The sequence below is a fragment of the Stenella coeruleoalba genome (genome assembly GCF_951394435.1).
Source record: "Stenella coeruleoalba genome assembly, chromosome: 16".
Taxonomy (NCBI): Eukaryota; Metazoa; Chordata; class Mammalia; order Artiodactyla; family Delphinidae; genus Stenella; species Stenella coeruleoalba.
This window is the reverse complement of record NC_137162.1, coordinates 32002014-32019392: the sequence shown is the minus strand read 5'-3', so window position 1 is coordinate 32019392 and position 17379 is coordinate 32002014. Positions and strand designations below refer to the sequence as shown.

At 47.7% G+C, this 17379-nt stretch overlaps 2 protein-coding genes across 18 annotated transcripts in view; both read right to left on the bottom strand.

Moving 5' to 3' along the window:
* Positions 1-17379, bottom strand: part of SORBS1 (sorbin and SH3 domain containing 1) — a 238976-nt gene that overhangs the window by 85194 nt on the left and 136403 nt on the right. For 13 of the 17 annotated variants that reach the window (XM_079899517.1, XM_079899514.1, XM_079899516.1 and 10 more), the window contains 3 exons: positions 12939-13051; positions 6568-6930; positions 2496-2640 (listed from right to left, as the gene is read on the bottom strand). In XM_079899517.1, coding sequence (XP_079755643.1) covers positions 2496-2640; positions 6568-6930; positions 12939-13051 — 621 coding nt within the window. The remainder of the gene's footprint in view (positions 1-2495; positions 2641-6567; positions 6931-12938; positions 13052-17379) is intronic. The other 4 variants (XM_079899509.1, XM_079899513.1, XM_079899510.1 and 1 more) reach the window with 1 other exon arrangement.
* Positions 7322-9164, bottom strand: LOC307175133 (uncharacterized protein; the record flags this gene model as incomplete). Its single annotated transcript, XM_079900007.1, has 2 exons — positions 7322-8348; positions 9160-9164. 2 exons carry the CDS (start codon positions 9162-9164, stop codon positions 7529-7531), a joined length of 825 nt encoding a protein of 274 aa, XP_079756133.1. The 3' UTR covers positions 7322-7528.

The following is a 17379-nucleotide window of genomic DNA, read 5'->3' as shown; positions in this document are numbered from 1 at the left end:
GACTTGCCCTGCAAGCCTGCTGAAAAATGCAGAGCTTCTCCCCCATGCCTCCCCGCCAAAGACCTCCTGAATGTGACTCCCAGCATGCTATGCACACTGGAGACCAAGAACCACCCGTGCACTCTCAGTCCTGAGAGTTTTCCAGTTTAAATCCTCCTCCCCAGACTGATCATAAGCCATCTGCCCTCAAACACATGTGGGACGGAAAGCTCCAGAGAGAGGGGCAAGGGCTATGTTTACACAACTGTGAGAGCCAGGCCAGAGGCGCAGTGCCCCTCCGTTTGTTTGCAGTAGGGGGGCCTGAATTGGGGAGACAGGGTTATTGTCGCACTATGCCCTGGGGCAGCCTAGGCGGGAACAACGGGAACTTTTTTTACGATGACTAAACTAGAATTCTAGAAGTGGAGCAGAGTTATCGCTCCCTCAGGAGACTTCGCAATAGTTAAACTGTTTTCATGGGTACGTTTTGTGAGGCAAAGCAGGGCTGTCAGGCTGGGTAAATTCCAAAGCGAAGCCAAAAATGCCTGACCTAAAGTGAGTTGATGATTAGTGATCCAAAGTCAGTTGCACTGGGCGTTTCCGTGCTCCTCAACTCTTCCCGCCTCCTTAAGGAGCGTAGGGGAAGCTACCTTTTAATTCCAAACGGCAAAGTACTTGAACCCTTTCCTGAGGGACGTGTGATTCAGGCTGCACGATTCTGATTTTTAAGCCCAAAGGCAGGACTTGGACAAAAGAGAAAGGCAAGAACCAAAGGCATCTGAGCAAATAAGACTCCATTTGTTCAGGGAAGAAGCAAGAAGGAAGCACAGGCACTTCTGTGCCCAAAAACGTCTCACTAGGTGCCACCAGAAGTAGCTGGCATTACACTTGGCATTTCCCAAAAACCAAGCGGCCTTGGGAGTAAACTGCCCTTCCTTCTGGGAACTAACTTGCTTCTTTTTGAGTGGGTTTTTTAAAAAGATGAGTCATAAAGAAGTTCATAGAGAACCAGCATTTCACTCTGTCCTGCATTATGGGCACTTTCTGGGCAGAGAAGGCTACTGCCAGCAAGGGGGATGGCACTGCTGAAAGGAAAACGGGCTCTTACGTAGCTTAGTGTAGGGGGTGGGGCCCTTCTATCTTTTGAAGAACATAGATTCATGGGTGAAAATTAATATGGGAACCACACAGAATGAAAAAAAACAAAATTACTAAAATAACTATGATTTGAGTGGGATGGCTGTGAGAGAAAATGTTTCATTCATCTGCTTTTCAAGTTTGGGGCAGGAAATAGAAAACTCCATTTAATACGGAAAACAATTAAAAATAGACTCCAGTCCCATTCTCATCCAAGTCAATACAGAGAGGGAGGGGAGGGGAGGAAAAGTATGAAGTAGGCGAGCAGGGAGTCAAGAAAAGGAAGATTTGGTACCGAGCTCTGAGCTCTAAATAAAATAATTAAACCTCCACCGTTCTTTGAAATTCAGACTCAAGAGCCCTTTCTACACTAGGAAACTGCTTGAAGACTTTACATTTCACATCGCAAAGGACTTTTGTGAAGGGGACGTTTATTCCTCTATGGAATTTCAAAAAGGAAAACTTGGGACTTAGAATCATCTTCTGGGATTTTAAAGCAGAAGGGTCAACATATATCATTACTACCTCAACGCGCTCCGTTTCCCCTATAACACCCCTTCAGAGAAAGGGAAGAACCAACCAGCAGCAGTCAGAGAAACTCTAGAAAACAAACATGAAAACCCTCAGCTGTGGCTGCTGAGCCTGAGCGTCCGGAGCCTGTGCTCCGCAACGGGAGAGGCCACAATAGTGAGAGGCCCGCGTACCGGGGGCCACATAGGGCAAGGGGCAAAAAGCCACACCAACGTCAAGTCCCCAGAGGGGGCCACTGAGGGAAAGCCCAGTGCAGTGACTTCTGGAGAGAATGAAGGCCATGAGTCACTAAAAAAAAGTTCAAAAGCCTCTGTTTCAGAGATACAAAAACATGTTTTCTATTCTAGAAAATGTCCCATCCAGTAGGTTTTCCTTTTTTTTTTTTTGAATTTTGGTGCTCAAAAGTTTACTTTCTAGAAAATTCATGTCACAGAACTACAGGATTTAGGACAGTAATTAAAAGAGGTATTACTGCACCTGGATTTTCCTAGCAGAGCCCTGACGAGAACTCTCATGACGGTAATTAAGGGGCAGATGTTTTCCTTTCTGTCTTTTCTTTCTTTTTGGAGCTCCCATCTGAAGAAAACTGAATACCCTGGCTGTGGGACACACGTCACCTACTTACTTATTCAGACACCTGACCTCATGCCCAGACAGGGGCCTCTGTCTGCTGCTGTGATCTACTTTGTGGGTCGTGGGAGTGAGTAAACTGGGGCAGATGGCCTCGGGGAAGGATGGGATTTGTAGAAGATGCTGTGGAATGGCAGAATCCTTGCCCCAGATGTCACAGTGCAGCTATGGCTGATTCCAGCCAGCTGGGGGCGGGGTGCTCCTTGCAGATCCCTTACCTCGATTATGTTGCAAGAGCACAATAGTAGGATTGACAATTGTCGTGGAGGGGTAGGCAGATGATGGCTTGCTAACTGGTGCAAAGGTCTGGGAATCAGTTCCAACGTGCGATGAAGAAAGTTCATTTAGTAGAGGACTTGAGTCCTGAAAAGAAAACAAACGTTGTCACTCACTGCAACTACATGAAACCGAGAGGTACCACTTTTTAAAAAGAAGAGAATTAAAAAAAAAAAAAAAAAGAAGAAGAGAATTAAAGCTTTACAAGGACCTTAATTATAAAAAGAAATGTAACCAGTGAGACATATTAATTCCAGTTAGATAAGTTTAATCTGGAATGTTTATTCTCTTTGTTGGGATTAGTAAAGGGAGAGAAGGAAGGTGACTGTTACTCGAAGTCTCAGCAACATCATTCATTATTTTCATCTGGTCATAACTGTGGCTCAATCCGGTTACTGAAAAAGCAAATTCGAAGAAGCATAACATGCAAAACTCATGCAATCCCCAATGCAATCTGAGAACAAAAGGTGGTTTAATTGGGGAAAATCAGGAAAGTTTAGTACTTGTTTAGAGCAACACGAGACATTGTGAGGACGAGAAGCCATTGACGTAAGAAGAGGGAAGAGTTAAGCACTGGAACTCTTGGAAAGCTACTCTTACCTACACCACTGAACGACCCTACTAGCACGCACTTCTGAGATCTGGACATTATCTTGTCGTACTGTGACATTTTCTCACTCTAATATTGACTGACAAAGATCTCTGAAGTAAAGACTTATGAAAATCCTGACTTGGAAATCCTGAGGTGTCTGCCAGAAATACCAATAAAATTATTACTACTAACATTATAATCTGCGTGATGGGAATAATAGCAGTCTTTTTAAACACATGAAAATAGGACCTCAAAACATAGTAAAGATATGTAGACAGTTTCCTCTATCATGCCTATAAATTTTGCCAAGTTTCTATTCTGAAGTTTACACACCCCAAAGCCACAATGTCATTCCCCAAAGGTCTGAAGAACAAGACCTTCTAGATAAAAGTGTAGCTCGAAGCAGTCAGTGTGCGCCACCAGAGACCAACTGCTCTGTAAATACCTGCAGGACAAGGGCTATGCCTCCCTTCCTCCTCTTCCCCCTGCACCTAGCACAATGCCCTGCAGACCACGCGTGCTCAGTAAATGCCACATGGCTGACAGGAGTCGCCTACCAGCACAGGCGTCTCTGAACAACCTCTGTAGCAAGAGAACACGTGCCCACCAAAAGAGAGGATGTGAGTGTCAGGACCCAGGATAGCTCCTGACACACAGTAGGAGCTTCCTTTAAAAACACTGGCTTGGGGCTTCCCTGGTGGTGCAGTGGTTGAGAGTCCGCCTGCCTGCCGATGCAGGGGATACGGGTTCGTGCCCCGGTCCGGGAAGATCCCACATGTCGCGGAGTGGCTGGGCCCGTGAGCCGTGGCCGCTGAGCCTGCACGTCCGGAGCCTGTGCTCCGCAATGGGAGAGGCCACAGCAGTGAGAGGCCCACATACCGCGTACCAAAAAAACAAAAACAAAAACAAACAAACAAACAAAAAAACACTGGCTTGGTCAGCTCACCTCTTCTGAAAGTGCCCTAATGTCATCGCTGTTAATTATGAGTGGCAGCTCAGTTTAGTAAATAAAACCTTTCCCTAAGACTCAAGAGGCACAATATGATCTCGTTCAAAAAGTGCCTCATCTCAACTTTTTCTTTGGTATAGTGGAAAAGCAATTACACTTTTCCTAATTGACTTCCGAAGTGATGTAATAAAGATAAATCTGCCACAATGCCCCCAGGAAACACACAAAAAATCAGGCATACAGCTCCGTAAAGTATAAATGCCTGGATGGATCGTGTGAACATTAAGCATCTCACAAATTTTACTCTGGTGTAACTCTTATCTCGGGAACATCACAAAAATAGCTATTGGCTAAAAGAACCTGGATCAATTAACAGGAATTTTCTTCCCTCTTACTCTCCAATCCCTGCAGATGGAGCAGATATCAACTTGTGGCTTGGCCACCATCCACAGGGGCTCCTGTTCCTCTTGACAATTCTCACTCATTGCAGGAATCCAACCAGTTTCCTTTTTCACCTCTTACTGTTTGTACCCAGGGCCAAACCAGAAGTTATCGGGCCAAAGGAAGTCCTCCTGGGAAGTCAGTACCAGGCTGACCAAACAGGTTTGAGAAATTGAGGACACTGTCCCAACTCATCTGTCCTGGCACGCGTGAGACAAACTCAATATGAAAATCTAGATCGATGCAAATGACAAAGTGTAGGGTACACAAGAAAGCTACTAGTGCACTAAAAATAAGATTTGCTTTACATGACGCTCCAGAGAAACCTTCTGTGCCTGTACTCTCCAAAACAAGAGCGGCTTCTAAACGCACCTACAAATTGAGCACCTACAAATTGAGGAGAACGCATCAGTGAACAATCTGGCACCTTCCTCCAACAGGGCTGAGTGGACAAGCTCCAAGCTAGGATATCCAAAGCCCCTGGGCCACATCTGGCCAGGTCCTCACCTAACCGTGATGTGCTGTACCTAGAGATTAGAGAAGAGGACCCCGCCCGGGATGTAGCCTTTCCCAGCTTTGGCGTGCCTGATATCTCACTGTAATTTCTTTTACAAGTCAAAAAACAAGTTTCCTTCCCGCTTTCTGTGTGACTGGCTTCAGTTTAATGAGCCACTGGAGCCAGTTTTGTAGGCATACCTCTTTCCGCAGAGGGATGTCAATGAACGTTTAATTCCAGCAGCCAACTGCATGGCCCACTAGGTTGCTACGTTTTAAAATGTGGTCCACAGATCCTCAGCGTCGGAATCCCCCAGGATGCCTGTTACCACATCTCAGTCCTCGGCCCCTCCCCAGACCCACTCAATAAGAAACTCAAGGAGTATAACCTCAGAGGATCCCATGTACGCTACACTTGAGCACCAATACACCACTCAGATAAATCCTGTTCACAGCTGTGCCCACAGGATCTAGCAGGAAAACCAGAACGTGGCAGGAACTCAATGATGAACTGCTACTTAGTCAGCCACTTATTTTTGAGGAGCTCTGGTCCATTTGCTAGGGCAACTCCTCAGCCCCAAAGCTAACAGTTACTGGGCACTCTCTGCGTGCCAAGCCCTGTATCAGAAACTTCTGCGTACTCAGTTCCACTGCACCCACAGCCCCGACAGATCCGTGCGTCCCCATTCTACGACTCACACTGAGGTTCTTGCAGTCTCTCAGCTCCCAGGGCTCCTGAGGGGAGAACAGACTGAGCCCTTTGACTTGGCCTTTCCTCTAAAGCACTTGGGCTTTCCCATTACGATGGGGCCTCGTCCCTCGCAGGACAGGACCTGAAGTGTCGGGACACTCTAACTTCCCATGACCACTGGGGCAGGTACTGTTTTGCCTCCAAAGCCCCTGGCAGCCACCCTGCAGGGGCCCCAGCAAATTTCTGCCTTTTGAGGAAACAGTGCTAATGCTTGTACCAGGCTTGTATATCCATTTGCTCAATTAAACTTTTTTTAAAACCCACTCTCTGCCATTGCTGTATATAAAAGAGAGTTTGCTTACTTGCAAAATCAGCACGAGTGAATCTTTCCCTCCCCTAGAACCTCCCTGCTCCCTGTTAGAAAAACAGTTAGCACCATGCCTACTGATGGCTTTTCCACACAATTCCTCAGGTTTCCTCTGCTCTCCGCACTACATCTGCCTGGCCTACGAGGAGCACAGCCAGCCAAAGGAAAGCCACAGAGGTGGTCTGCTCTGCAGGGAGATGTGCATTCCAAACAGGACAGAGAGGAAGAGGGTCTAGAGAGGTTGCTGGACAGCCACAAGGGGCCCACGGAACACACAGGGGAGGCATGCTCTAGTGAAAGCAAACACGGGTCCCGTCATCACACAAGCACAGGGCAGCCAACATCTCTCTCAGAACTTAGTACTTGAGTGAGAAAGGGATTTTGGGGTTTTCTTTCTTTCTTTTCTTTTTTTTTTTTCTCTTTACTGCCGGGAGCAGACATTCAGGAAGGCTGTGAGGAAGGGGATCTAGCAAGCTTACGGTACTCGAAACAGCTCCCGTGAGGCCAGGCTCCGAGATTCTGCGGAGGCCCTCGGGGACCGGAGGGACCAGCGGAGGCGGTGGTGAGAAGGATGGCGGTGTCTGGCTAACGGGGGGGAGGGAGCCAGGAGTGCTGGCTGGCTGGCTGTGGTGAGACCGCCTCTGCAGATGAGGGGGAATGAAATCGTCTAGAGTCGGCAAGGTCAGAGGTGAGCCGGCAGGGACGGCCGCCGGGACCGGGGGGCCGTGGGGCCCCAGAGATGCTGGAGGTCTGTCAGTGCCTTCGTGCCCTCTGTCAGTGTTAACCAGGTAGAGAGGGACAACTATTACCTCAGGCTGGGCTGGGCTGGAGGAAGTGGCATCCTGTAGGAAATAAGGGGGTCATTACGTAAAGGGGTACAGCAGGGAAGAAGGAATTCCATATTTAAACAGCTGAGAGCGGACATGCAGTGATGTACGCTGAGAAACATTTAATCAGTGCTCTTTCCTCAGAGTACACGAGACAGTCAGTGCTAGCCAGTTGGCCTCCTGACACTATGACACAGAGGGAACCCCATCCAAGTTTACTTTCCACCCATCTATTTTTGAGTCCTTTAACACTTGAGAAAAAGAGAACAACAGAACAGGCAGGCAGGCTGTGTTTAACCCCAAAACTGCTTGCAGAGCCTGAAAGCTTGGGAGTAAATACAGTCTCTTTGGCACCTTGTTACAAAACACATGTAACAGAATAGTTCACCATATTATTAGTCTCCGGATTCTAGGCTCCAGCATACTTACGTATTTATAGAAAAGAGAGGCGGGGAGACACAGGGAGGACTGTGCTGAGATGCTGAGACAGAAGGGTTTGCGCCTCAAGCTGCAGCACCGTTCACGGGGGAAAGGAGGTAGGGCGGCCCAGAAAACAAACAAGCTGCTCGCACGAGTTTTCGAAAGAGACGGTGTAGGAGACACACAAACATTCCTAGTTCCTTGCCTTGGCTGGATAACAGGGCTGCAAAAGGTAAGGTTCTTTTCTCTTCCGGTTTTCGGGATCAGAGGTAACCTGGGGGCCTAGCACAGGTGGTCTCACTGCGTCTGCTGATGAAGGCCGAGTCCCCGGGGAAGGACTCTCGCCACGGCTAATGGCATCCTTACGGATGGCAGAGAATAGCTTGGGAGGGCCAGGAGAAGGAGCAGAGGGTGGCTTCCCCGCGCCGGCTGTGCAGGAGGCAATGCTGGGAGCCCGTGCTCGAGTGCCCGCAGCTTCCAAGGGAGTGCCTTTGTCTGGGTCACGTGCAACACCAGAGAGGTTTGCCGATGCCACGGGGCGAATGTTACGGGATAAACAAGGTACATATAAGCTGCTGACCTTTTTATTCCCAACTGCCTCATGACGTGGGTTAGAGCTCACATTCTCTCTATAAACTGTCCTGGCAGCTGCACAGCACTGCTGGGGGTGGGACCAAGCACTGGGGAGCGTGGAACCCGGAAGTGAGGGCCCAGGACACGGCACACCTTCGGGCGCTGATCTGGCTGCCAGGGGGACCGAGACGGGCCGGGGTCGTGAGGGGCTCTGCTGGCTGGGGGTGCCGGGTGGGCCGTATGGCTTTGGTGAGCTCAGGTAAAGGGAGTCCTTGAAGGAACTGCGGGTGCCGGGGGGCTGCCATGCAAAGCAGCCCTCTTGAGGGAGAGGAGGGCACGGGGGAGAGAGGACCTTTGGTAGTATTTTTAAGACAATAAAAAGAAAGAAAGAGGAGGGGAAATGGAAAGAAGGATGACCATTAGAAACAGCACAACACGACCTGAAGAAAAAACAACTCTGGACACGTTTTTAAGCAAATCCTCAGCTTAGACTCCTCATGGCCCGTACATTTTTCCTTGCGGTAAAGCCAAGGACTGACTCCTACTCACCTGGAGAGGCAGGCCTGACTCTCCTTTACATCACAGGGAGGCTGAGCTCAGCCCAGGTGCTAAGTCAGGTTGACACGAGTCCTGGGTTGACCTGTACCGTCTGAGACCTCCTGACCCAAGAAGGGTGCCCAAGGGTTAAACGCCAGCGGAAGAAGCCCCAGCGGCCCCAGTTTTCTCCAGACCTCAAAGATTTTCCTCTTTGTACCTTCAGCTTTAAAAGTTTAAGTTCCCTCCAACTCGAGTGTCTTCCATTCTTTTCCCTCAGGAAACGGACAACTGGAAGAATCATCCTTAGGTGTTCACAGGAGGCAGCCGTCTTAATTGAGTCACTAAGATTTAGCATCAGTTCCATAAGCATAACAACTTAAAACTCACCAAGAAGAGAATGCTAGCTAAGGACTTAGAATCCGCACGTCTTGTCTCAGAGGAAACAATGTGATGGGACTAATTATTAGAAGGAAGACAGGCATGAGGTTAAAAGCATGCAGTCTCCCATTTTTGACGCACCCAGAACAAAGAGACCAGGCAATGAAGCATCTGACTGGCTTGGACGGTGCCTGTTCACCAAATTCCAGACCATTCCTCATTCCCACCCAGCCCACCAGGCACAGACAATCCTAAAGGGGGTGATCAGCCTCAGGCTCATGGTTTAAGCCCAAAGCTCTGGTTCCAGGCTCAGAGCTAGAAAACTGTAGCTCCCACCTCATGCCCTCTCCCTCAACACAGCCCCTCGCTCCTCCCTGGGTCTCAGCGAGGCAGAGGGTCAGGAAATGGGGTAAATCTCCAGATGATCCTCATTTCAAGGACAGCCGCCTGTCAACCTGTGGCTCAACTTGGAATCAAGTAAGATACGTTTATCTTCCTAATGTTATGGACTGGATGTGTGACCCCTCAAATTCTTAAGCTGAACCCCTAACCCCAAGTGGTGGCATTTGGAGATGGGGCCTGTGGGTGGTAATTAGGGTTAGATGAGGTCATGAGGGTGGGACCCCATGATGGGATAGGGGTCCTTGTAAGAAGAGGAAGAGAGACCAGAGCCCTGTCTTTCCACCAGGTGAGGACACAGTGAGAAGGCAGGTGTCTACATGACAGGAAGAGAGCCCTAACCAGGAACCTAACAGGCTGGCACCTTGATCTTGGACTTCCCAGCCTCCAGAGCTGTGAGAAATAAATGTCTGTTGATTAAATCACCTGTCTTTGATACTTTCTTACAGCAGCCTAAGACACCTAGATTTTCTTCACTGGCCCTCTCTTTAAAGATAGCCCAGTATGAGAAGAAAATGAGAACCTTCCGCTAAATTGCACAGGTAAAGTACATTAGAGTTTGGTTGATAAATGGCAAATGGATTGTGACCCCAAACTGGGAGGATGCAAGGGTGTGGGCCTATTTTATTTTTATTTTTTGTGGAGTGCAGGCAGCAAGGGGGAAGGGATGCTAGTGAGGGTAAATAAGTGAGAATAAAGTATGAGTCTGGACTAGAATATTAACCCAGAGACAGTAAACAGCCCATCCCTCAGCAAGCTAGGTTAACTTGATGCCTATCCTTTCCACAGGGTGCCCAGGACACTGCCAGTGGAATGTGGCCATGTGTACCAGCCAAAAATACAAAATGTATCTTCAGTCATTAGTAGGAGCAAAACCATCCAGATGTACTCTCGGTTTCAGTGAACTTAGGCTGGAGGTTGGGGTGTACTCACAGACTAAAACGATGCTCTCCAGAAACAAAACACTTGACCAAGCACGCGCCAAAGGGACTGTGGGTAAGTTGACGATGGTTGCCAGGGAGGTAAGTAAAAGGCAATTTTGAGTTAGGCTCAAATTTACTTTTACTTCGAGCTCAAGTGTCCCACATGTGATTTCTTCTTGCCCAAAGATAGAAATCGGTTTCAATGACTTTTTAACTTAATTTGGCTGTGGCCATATAAGGTGCCAGGGCTGCATTATAACAGGCCTGAGCCTTCCCAGGGCTCTGACCCTGTAGAGAGGACGCTTCCCCAGAGTGTTGACAACGCACTCAGAGCCAAGGCCTTCCTGTCCTGGGGCTCCTTTGAGCTCTAGAGAAGGAGGGGGATAGGCACAGTCACTTTACATGTAAGGAACTACTTTCTGTTTTATTGTCAACATTGTGGGAACCATATAGGCAGCTGGCATTCCTCCCCAGCTGGCCACTAATGAAATCCCATTTATCTTTTTAGAAGATGGGGTGGTGACAAAAATGGGGCTGCTTGAAGAATCTGACATGTTCCTAGTATGTACAGTTCCAGAAACTATCAATCCCTGCCTCCACTGGGGATCCCCAAGATGCTGCTGTCAGAGAGGGGAGAGCCCTGATTCCGCGTCACTGCGGGTGAGGAGAGCAGGGCAGCAGGAGGAAAGGCAGACGTGGGAGCATCAGGAGATAGGATTCCCCTCTGGCCCGTGTGTCCCGGACTCCAACTCAATCCTTAGGAGGGGATGCTAGGCCTGCAGGTGTCTGAGAGCTGTCTTCATCTGTAACCAAGCCAGAGCAGAGAGCAGCCCAGCCCACCTTGGCTTTGTCTAAGCCAGCGTATACTTACAGCTCTGGCAATAGCTACAGAGACAAGAAGTCATTTTTGCGTTCAGAAAATGAATCTATGACCTCAAGCCTCTTGAAAGTTGGGTGGCCAGTTTTACACTGAATATATAGAATAACACCTCTACATCAGCAATATGCCAGGTATCTTTTCAGACACCCAGGTAAAAAGAAAATTCCCGGATAGTGACCGATGAGAAAATGCATACACTATGCGTAGCCCACATTACAGGACGATTATCCTTGTTATGAGGTCACCCTTACACACGCCTTGAGGGCAACGTTTACACAGTGATCCAAACACAACAAACGCTCAGTAAAGTTGCTGTAAGTACATGTATTTAAAGGGGATTTTTATTTACTTCACACGCTGTTAAAATTCTCTCTGTAGAAGAGCTATTTAAGAAGCCAAAAGGAATTAGTGAGCTACCCTGTGGGCTAAGTCCCTGATAGTGGAAGAGGATGTGCTTCTATACTTGCCTTGAATTAATCAGAACTATTTCCTACCCTGGATATAGAGCCAACTGTATCCAACCTCGAGAACGCCAAGAAGGAAGTGTGCCTGCCACCAGCAGCAGACTTAGATGCTGGGAAAGGTCTTAGAAACAGGGAAACTATGGCCAGTCGTTTACCAGACAACAGACCTCCCACATCCCGAGTCTAATGAGGACTTCAGGAGGCCAGGCCCATTCACAGCTCCTGGCCCTGACCAGCGGCCCCGCATGCACGTGGCAGTAGCTACAGGAGACAGGCCATGGTAGGGGCGGGGAGGCTGAGTAGTGCTGCCTTGGCACACGATTCAGCAACCTCCTCTAAGCCTGGGAGACAAGGGTCTGCAAAGGGGAAGGAAGGCATCATCTCGGACTTGGTTTCATTCCAGGGACGAGCGCAATTTTATGTCCTCACGAGCAGAACCCAGAGGAATATCGGAGAAGCGGGGGTGGGAACAAGGAAGGCACGTGGATTCCCCAGGCTCCTTGCGAGTTGTGAGAGCATGTGCACAGAAGGCAGGCGGGCGCAGGGAGGTGGACTGCGTAGGGAACACATTTCTGCCGTTTTTGAGCAGCGCAGCTCTTTTTAAAAGAAAGGATTGCTCTGTTCCATGGATATTACTCCGCTCTATAAATAAACACTCTTCACAGATTGCCTGAATTAAAACAGGGTCTATTACTTTCGTCAAGATGGCAAAGCAGGGAAGTCCCTGGCAGTCCAGTGGTTAGGACCCTCGCTCTCACTGCTCAGGGCCTGAGTTTGATCCCTAGTTGGGGAACTAAAATCCCATAAGCTGCAGGGTGCAGCCAACAGGAAGGGGAAGAAAGAAAGATGAGGAAAACAACGTAGGGGGAAAACTTAAGCAGAATTATTCCACTGCAAGTTGTACAACGTGGGGCACACTTTCTTTTGTAGGGTAGCGCTAGGCAGTGTAAAGCCCGCTGTGTTGCCATTCTGGCTTCTGCCTGCTCCTAGGCTGCTGGATTCCGCGCTGGCCACAGCTCCCTGATCTTAATCTGTAAGGACGGAGCTGCTGAAACTCTTACAGCCTCAACACGAGCAAATTAATGAAATAAACACAAGAGTGCAGTCGCCTTCTGAATATTATGCTCTAAAGAGTTTTCATAAAACAGGCTCAGACCTTTTTCCCACCTGGCATTCCCTCTTTCAGAACATTTCCACACACGTTTCAAACCTATGGAATATTGGGCTTATGCTTCTGATACCCTGGTACAGGCCAGCCTCATCCCATACATCTGCTTCCCTTGACCCCAACTTCTCCCTAACTCTGGTCCTCCCGGGGCTTTTTCAGAATTGGCCAAAAGTGGGACTCAGAAGCCAGTCCGTCATCCAGCTGGGCGAGCAGGAAGTCACAAGTGCAAAAAGCTAAACGACTCAAGAACAGTCCCCACCCCGCCCTGGGCGCCCACCTACCTGAGGCTTGTCCGAAGGAAGGTTGGGATGCACACTTCGGTAGCCCTTGGCAACGAGTGGAGAGGGCTGGGCGTTTCCATTGGCATCAGCATTGGAAGGAAGCCTCCACTCATCTGAGAGATGAAAAAAAGAAGAAACCCCTCACTCACAGGAACACTCCCTGGTTCTCCTCTTAATTGAAGGGTTCCCCTCTAATTGAAGGGTTCCTGGTGGAAGGCAGGGACAAAGGATGCAAGAGAAATCATACCTGCTGAGGAATTCTCTGACTCCAGAACTACATGTGGCGCACAAAGGATGAAAACAAGAAGGGGGGAAAACAGAAATGGTTACGTTTGCAGGAAACAAGCACGTACTGCACAGAAAGACGAAACTCCAGCACTCCGTTGCCTGACACAAAATGCCCTCAGTCACGATGGTCTAATTACCATAGGAACCCACTCTAAACCATGATGTGCTCACAGGCGCTGACCTTTGAAAACACAAGGCTCACATTCACAGTAATGAAGAAACAATTGTTCTTGACATTCTTATTTTACAGACAAAAAGGCCACAGAACTCTCCTGTCCAGTCCTGACTCACTAACTTGCATTCCCCTTTTATAAGCCTGACGTGGGCCCAGAATGACCTCTCCTCATCAGCAGCCTGGGCTAATTAACAGACCCGGAGAGGGAGACATCGATAAGCACTTCTTCCATGGCTGTTGGTGCTGCGCAAAGGGGAGAACATGATTTAAGCCCCAAGGTATCTGCTGTGATAAGGGCTTTTTTTCCTCCCTGCCTGCCTTTCTTCTTTCCATTAAACGAGCTACATAAAGATTTCAAAATCTAATCACCCTGAGTTTTCATCATACTACAAGGCACCCTTGTCCCCCTTCAGCCAGCTACCACCCTGCCCTCCATCTATTGCCTGGAGCAGCTCAGAGACCCTAAACCTCTCCTAACCTGACCAGCACCACGAGGCAGGACGGCACAGTGGTCACAAGCTTGGCTGGGAAGGCAGCTGGACCTCAATTCAAATCCTGGCTCCTCCACCTATGGGCTCTGTGGCCCTGGGCAAGTTATAAGCCTCAGTTTTCCCATATAAAAAATGGGGGTAACGATATGCCTGCTTCATACGTGTTGTTTTAAGAATTAAAAGATATAATGCATGAGAGATACTTAGAACAGTGCCTGGCAGAGCTCAGCAACGTTTGTTATTTACCACCATCTTCTGCATCATCTCTTGTCTCTATTCTCTATCTTCCATGTAGCCCAGGGGTTAGCAAACCTTTTCTGTAAAGGGCCAGTTAGCAAATACTTTAGGCTTTGACGGCCATATGGGCTCAGTCACAACTATTCAACTCTGCTGTTGTAGCACAAAAGCAGCCGCAAACAATATCAAGTGAACGAGGGTGGCTGTGTTCCAATAAACCTTTATTTGTGGAAACTGGAGTTTGAATTTCATGTAATTTTCACACAGCACATTCTTTTTCTTTCAACCCTTAAAATATAAAAACCCAGATGCAAGAAAAAAGCGTCCTCATGCTTTCTGTCCAATTGTGGCAGCCCAGATTGAAGAGGGTAATTTCTTTTGCAACTCAGAAGTAACCTTCTGAACAGTAAACCAAAGCCTGCTTTATTCCAAAGAAGAATTTGAGTTTACAAGAAATGTATTGGAAAATTATTCCCCTACACCCTTACCTTCTGATTGATTCCACTTTTAAAAGCATAAGAGCTAAGTCTAATTAAAGACAAGCCAAAAAATATTACACACACACACACACACACACACACACACACACACACACCATCCCTTGTTAAAGGGATGTACAAAAATAAGCATAGGCCAGATTAGGCCCAAGTGCCACAGTTTGCCAACCCCTCATGGAGCCAGTCCCTTAATTTCCTCCTCCTCTCTGGTTGCCTCCTTATCTCACCCTATATAAAGAGGGGAATAAAGCACTGCAGCTCTCACAGCCCAAGGCTCCATTTCAATGTGGCTTCCTCAGGGATCAGAGATGGGCTTTCCGGATCAAACGTCTTTCTAAGTGCCAGACGCTGTTGGCCACTTTTGCATATATTTAGTATTTAATTCAGTGTACACAAGTCTGTGAGGTAGGTAATCACTCTGCTTCATGGATGAAAAAAACAGAGAGGCCAATTGACTGGCCCAAAGTCACACAGCCAGGAAGTGATAAAGCAGTCAGCCCAGGTCTCCAGAATCAAGTGCAGCACTCTGTCCACCCCCCACGGCCACCAACCCTGCCATCTGCCACAAAGCAGAGCCTACATTCCAGGGAGATGGTGGAAGCCAAAGGGTGTCAGAGCAAAAGGCCAGGCAGGGGAACAGGTTTCAAGTGATTTGCATCCATGTACAGCAGTCTATCTGCATCGGAGCCACCAGGAGTGCTTGTTAAAACACAGATCGCAGGGCCCCATCCCCAGGGTTTTTGACTCAGAGGAGAAGTGAGGCTTGAGAATTTGTATTTCTAACATGTCTCCAGGTTATAGTAAGGCTGCTGGTCCATAACGCAAAGCTCACTTTGAGAGTCAATGACATACTAACGTACACTCAAAAACATCCTTACTCTGGGAAACCGTATCCACTTTTGCAAATTCCGTCCTCCTCTAAAACGAGCTTTTTATAACCTGTTTCAGTTGCACATTCTTTTAGCAGGTTGGCTGTCACATTTCTGCCACTCCCTTAGGGACAATTCCTAGATATCTGTCTTCTTGTCCCAACCACATGGCTGGGAAATTTACAGGACTTGATCTTTACTCACATTACTGTGATGTACCAGCTCGTGCAATCAAGGACAAGCTGTTGATCGCCCTAAATTTCACTGTTTCCATCTATAAAATATAACCCTTACCCCACATACATCGCACAGGGTTGCTGAGGTCAGGTACGTGACGTGTCCTAAAAGTGACCGTTTTGAAAAAATTTTTATTGGAGTAGAGCTGATTCACAATGTTGTGTTAGTTTCTGCTGTAGAGCCAAGTGAACCAGTTATACATATACTGATTTCCACTTTTTCAGGTTCTTTTCCCATATACCTCATTACAGAGTATTGAGAAGACTTCCTTGTGCTATATAGCAGGAAAAGTGACCATTTTAACACTCACTAGTGCATCCATGCAGATCCTGGCCCCGAGATTTCCTTGCACCCACAGGCCTTCAGGTACCAGGTGCCACACTATGAAAATGTTTCTCCTTCCTCCCCTGTATCTATCACTTTTACTATCTCATCTTCCTTCCTAGGTTATTTCTAGTCCGGCTTTGTCAAGTCATTCTATCAAATTTATTTGATTTACACACACGCACTAAATGTCAATAGGTTCTCTTAAAAAAAATTTTTTTTATACAGCAGGTTCTATTTAGTTATCTATTTTATACATATTAGTGTATATATGTCAATCCCAATCTCCCAGTTCATCCCACCCCCCCCCAGCCCCGCTTCCCCGACCTTGGTGTCCATACGTTTGTTCTCTATGTCAACAGGTTCTGATGAGAGGCTATCAATAAAGGATGTGAACTTTGTACACGGATGTGGAAGCATGTTATTTTGTCTGCTCTTTGGCTGGGTTGGTTCTATTCAGGTGATGTTGGCACACAGATGTGTCGTGGAAAGCTGAGGTGAGTCTGTTCCTCCCAAACCCTTAGGTATCATAAAGGGACTGTCATTGTGGAATCAGACAGCCTAGTTTGAATCCTGTTTTGCTCACTGCATATCCTGCAGCAAGGGACATAGCCTCATCTGTGAAATGAGAAATTTTCTCTCTCGTCATAAGGACTAAGTGGAAGTATGTGGCATAAGGTACGTGCTTAGTAAGATCGGGATCCAAAGCATAAGGGGAAAAACATTTCCCAGACACAGCAATTAGAGCAGTTGACTCTGCCATTTGAATAAATAGCCTTAAGAACATAATATCCTCGGGAATCAACCCACTTTCTCTTCTCATTCCAAGTCTTTAAAACTGTTCCCCTTACCCTGTCCCCAAAAAGGCAGTTCCCAGGACTCCTCAGAACATTCCTTTCTTATTTAAAAGAGCTGCATTTCTGACGCTTCATCCTCCTTCATCTGTTACCTACTCTTCTGAACCTTGAAGGTTGGTAGCAGCCCAGGGCCATTTGTGTCTGAGGGTGGCAGGTGAAATTTTATGTACATGATCATCAATTATTAACTCTTGGTTAGGGAGACTGTCAAAATGCTTCTCTCAATAAATGTTAGCTCAGAGCTCCCGTGATGGAGGAGGGCCTTGGAAAGCTGGGTCCCTCAGGAGGTTTTGCGGCCCTGAGGAGACCAAACCTTTCCATGAGAAGTTTAATTTATTTTGCCTTATCTTTTTCTCCATCTATTCTTTTTTTTTTTTTTTTTTTTTTTTTGTGGTACGCGGGCCTCTCACTGTTGTGGCCTCTCCCGTTGTGGAGCACAGGCTCCGGACGCGCAGCCTCAGCGGCC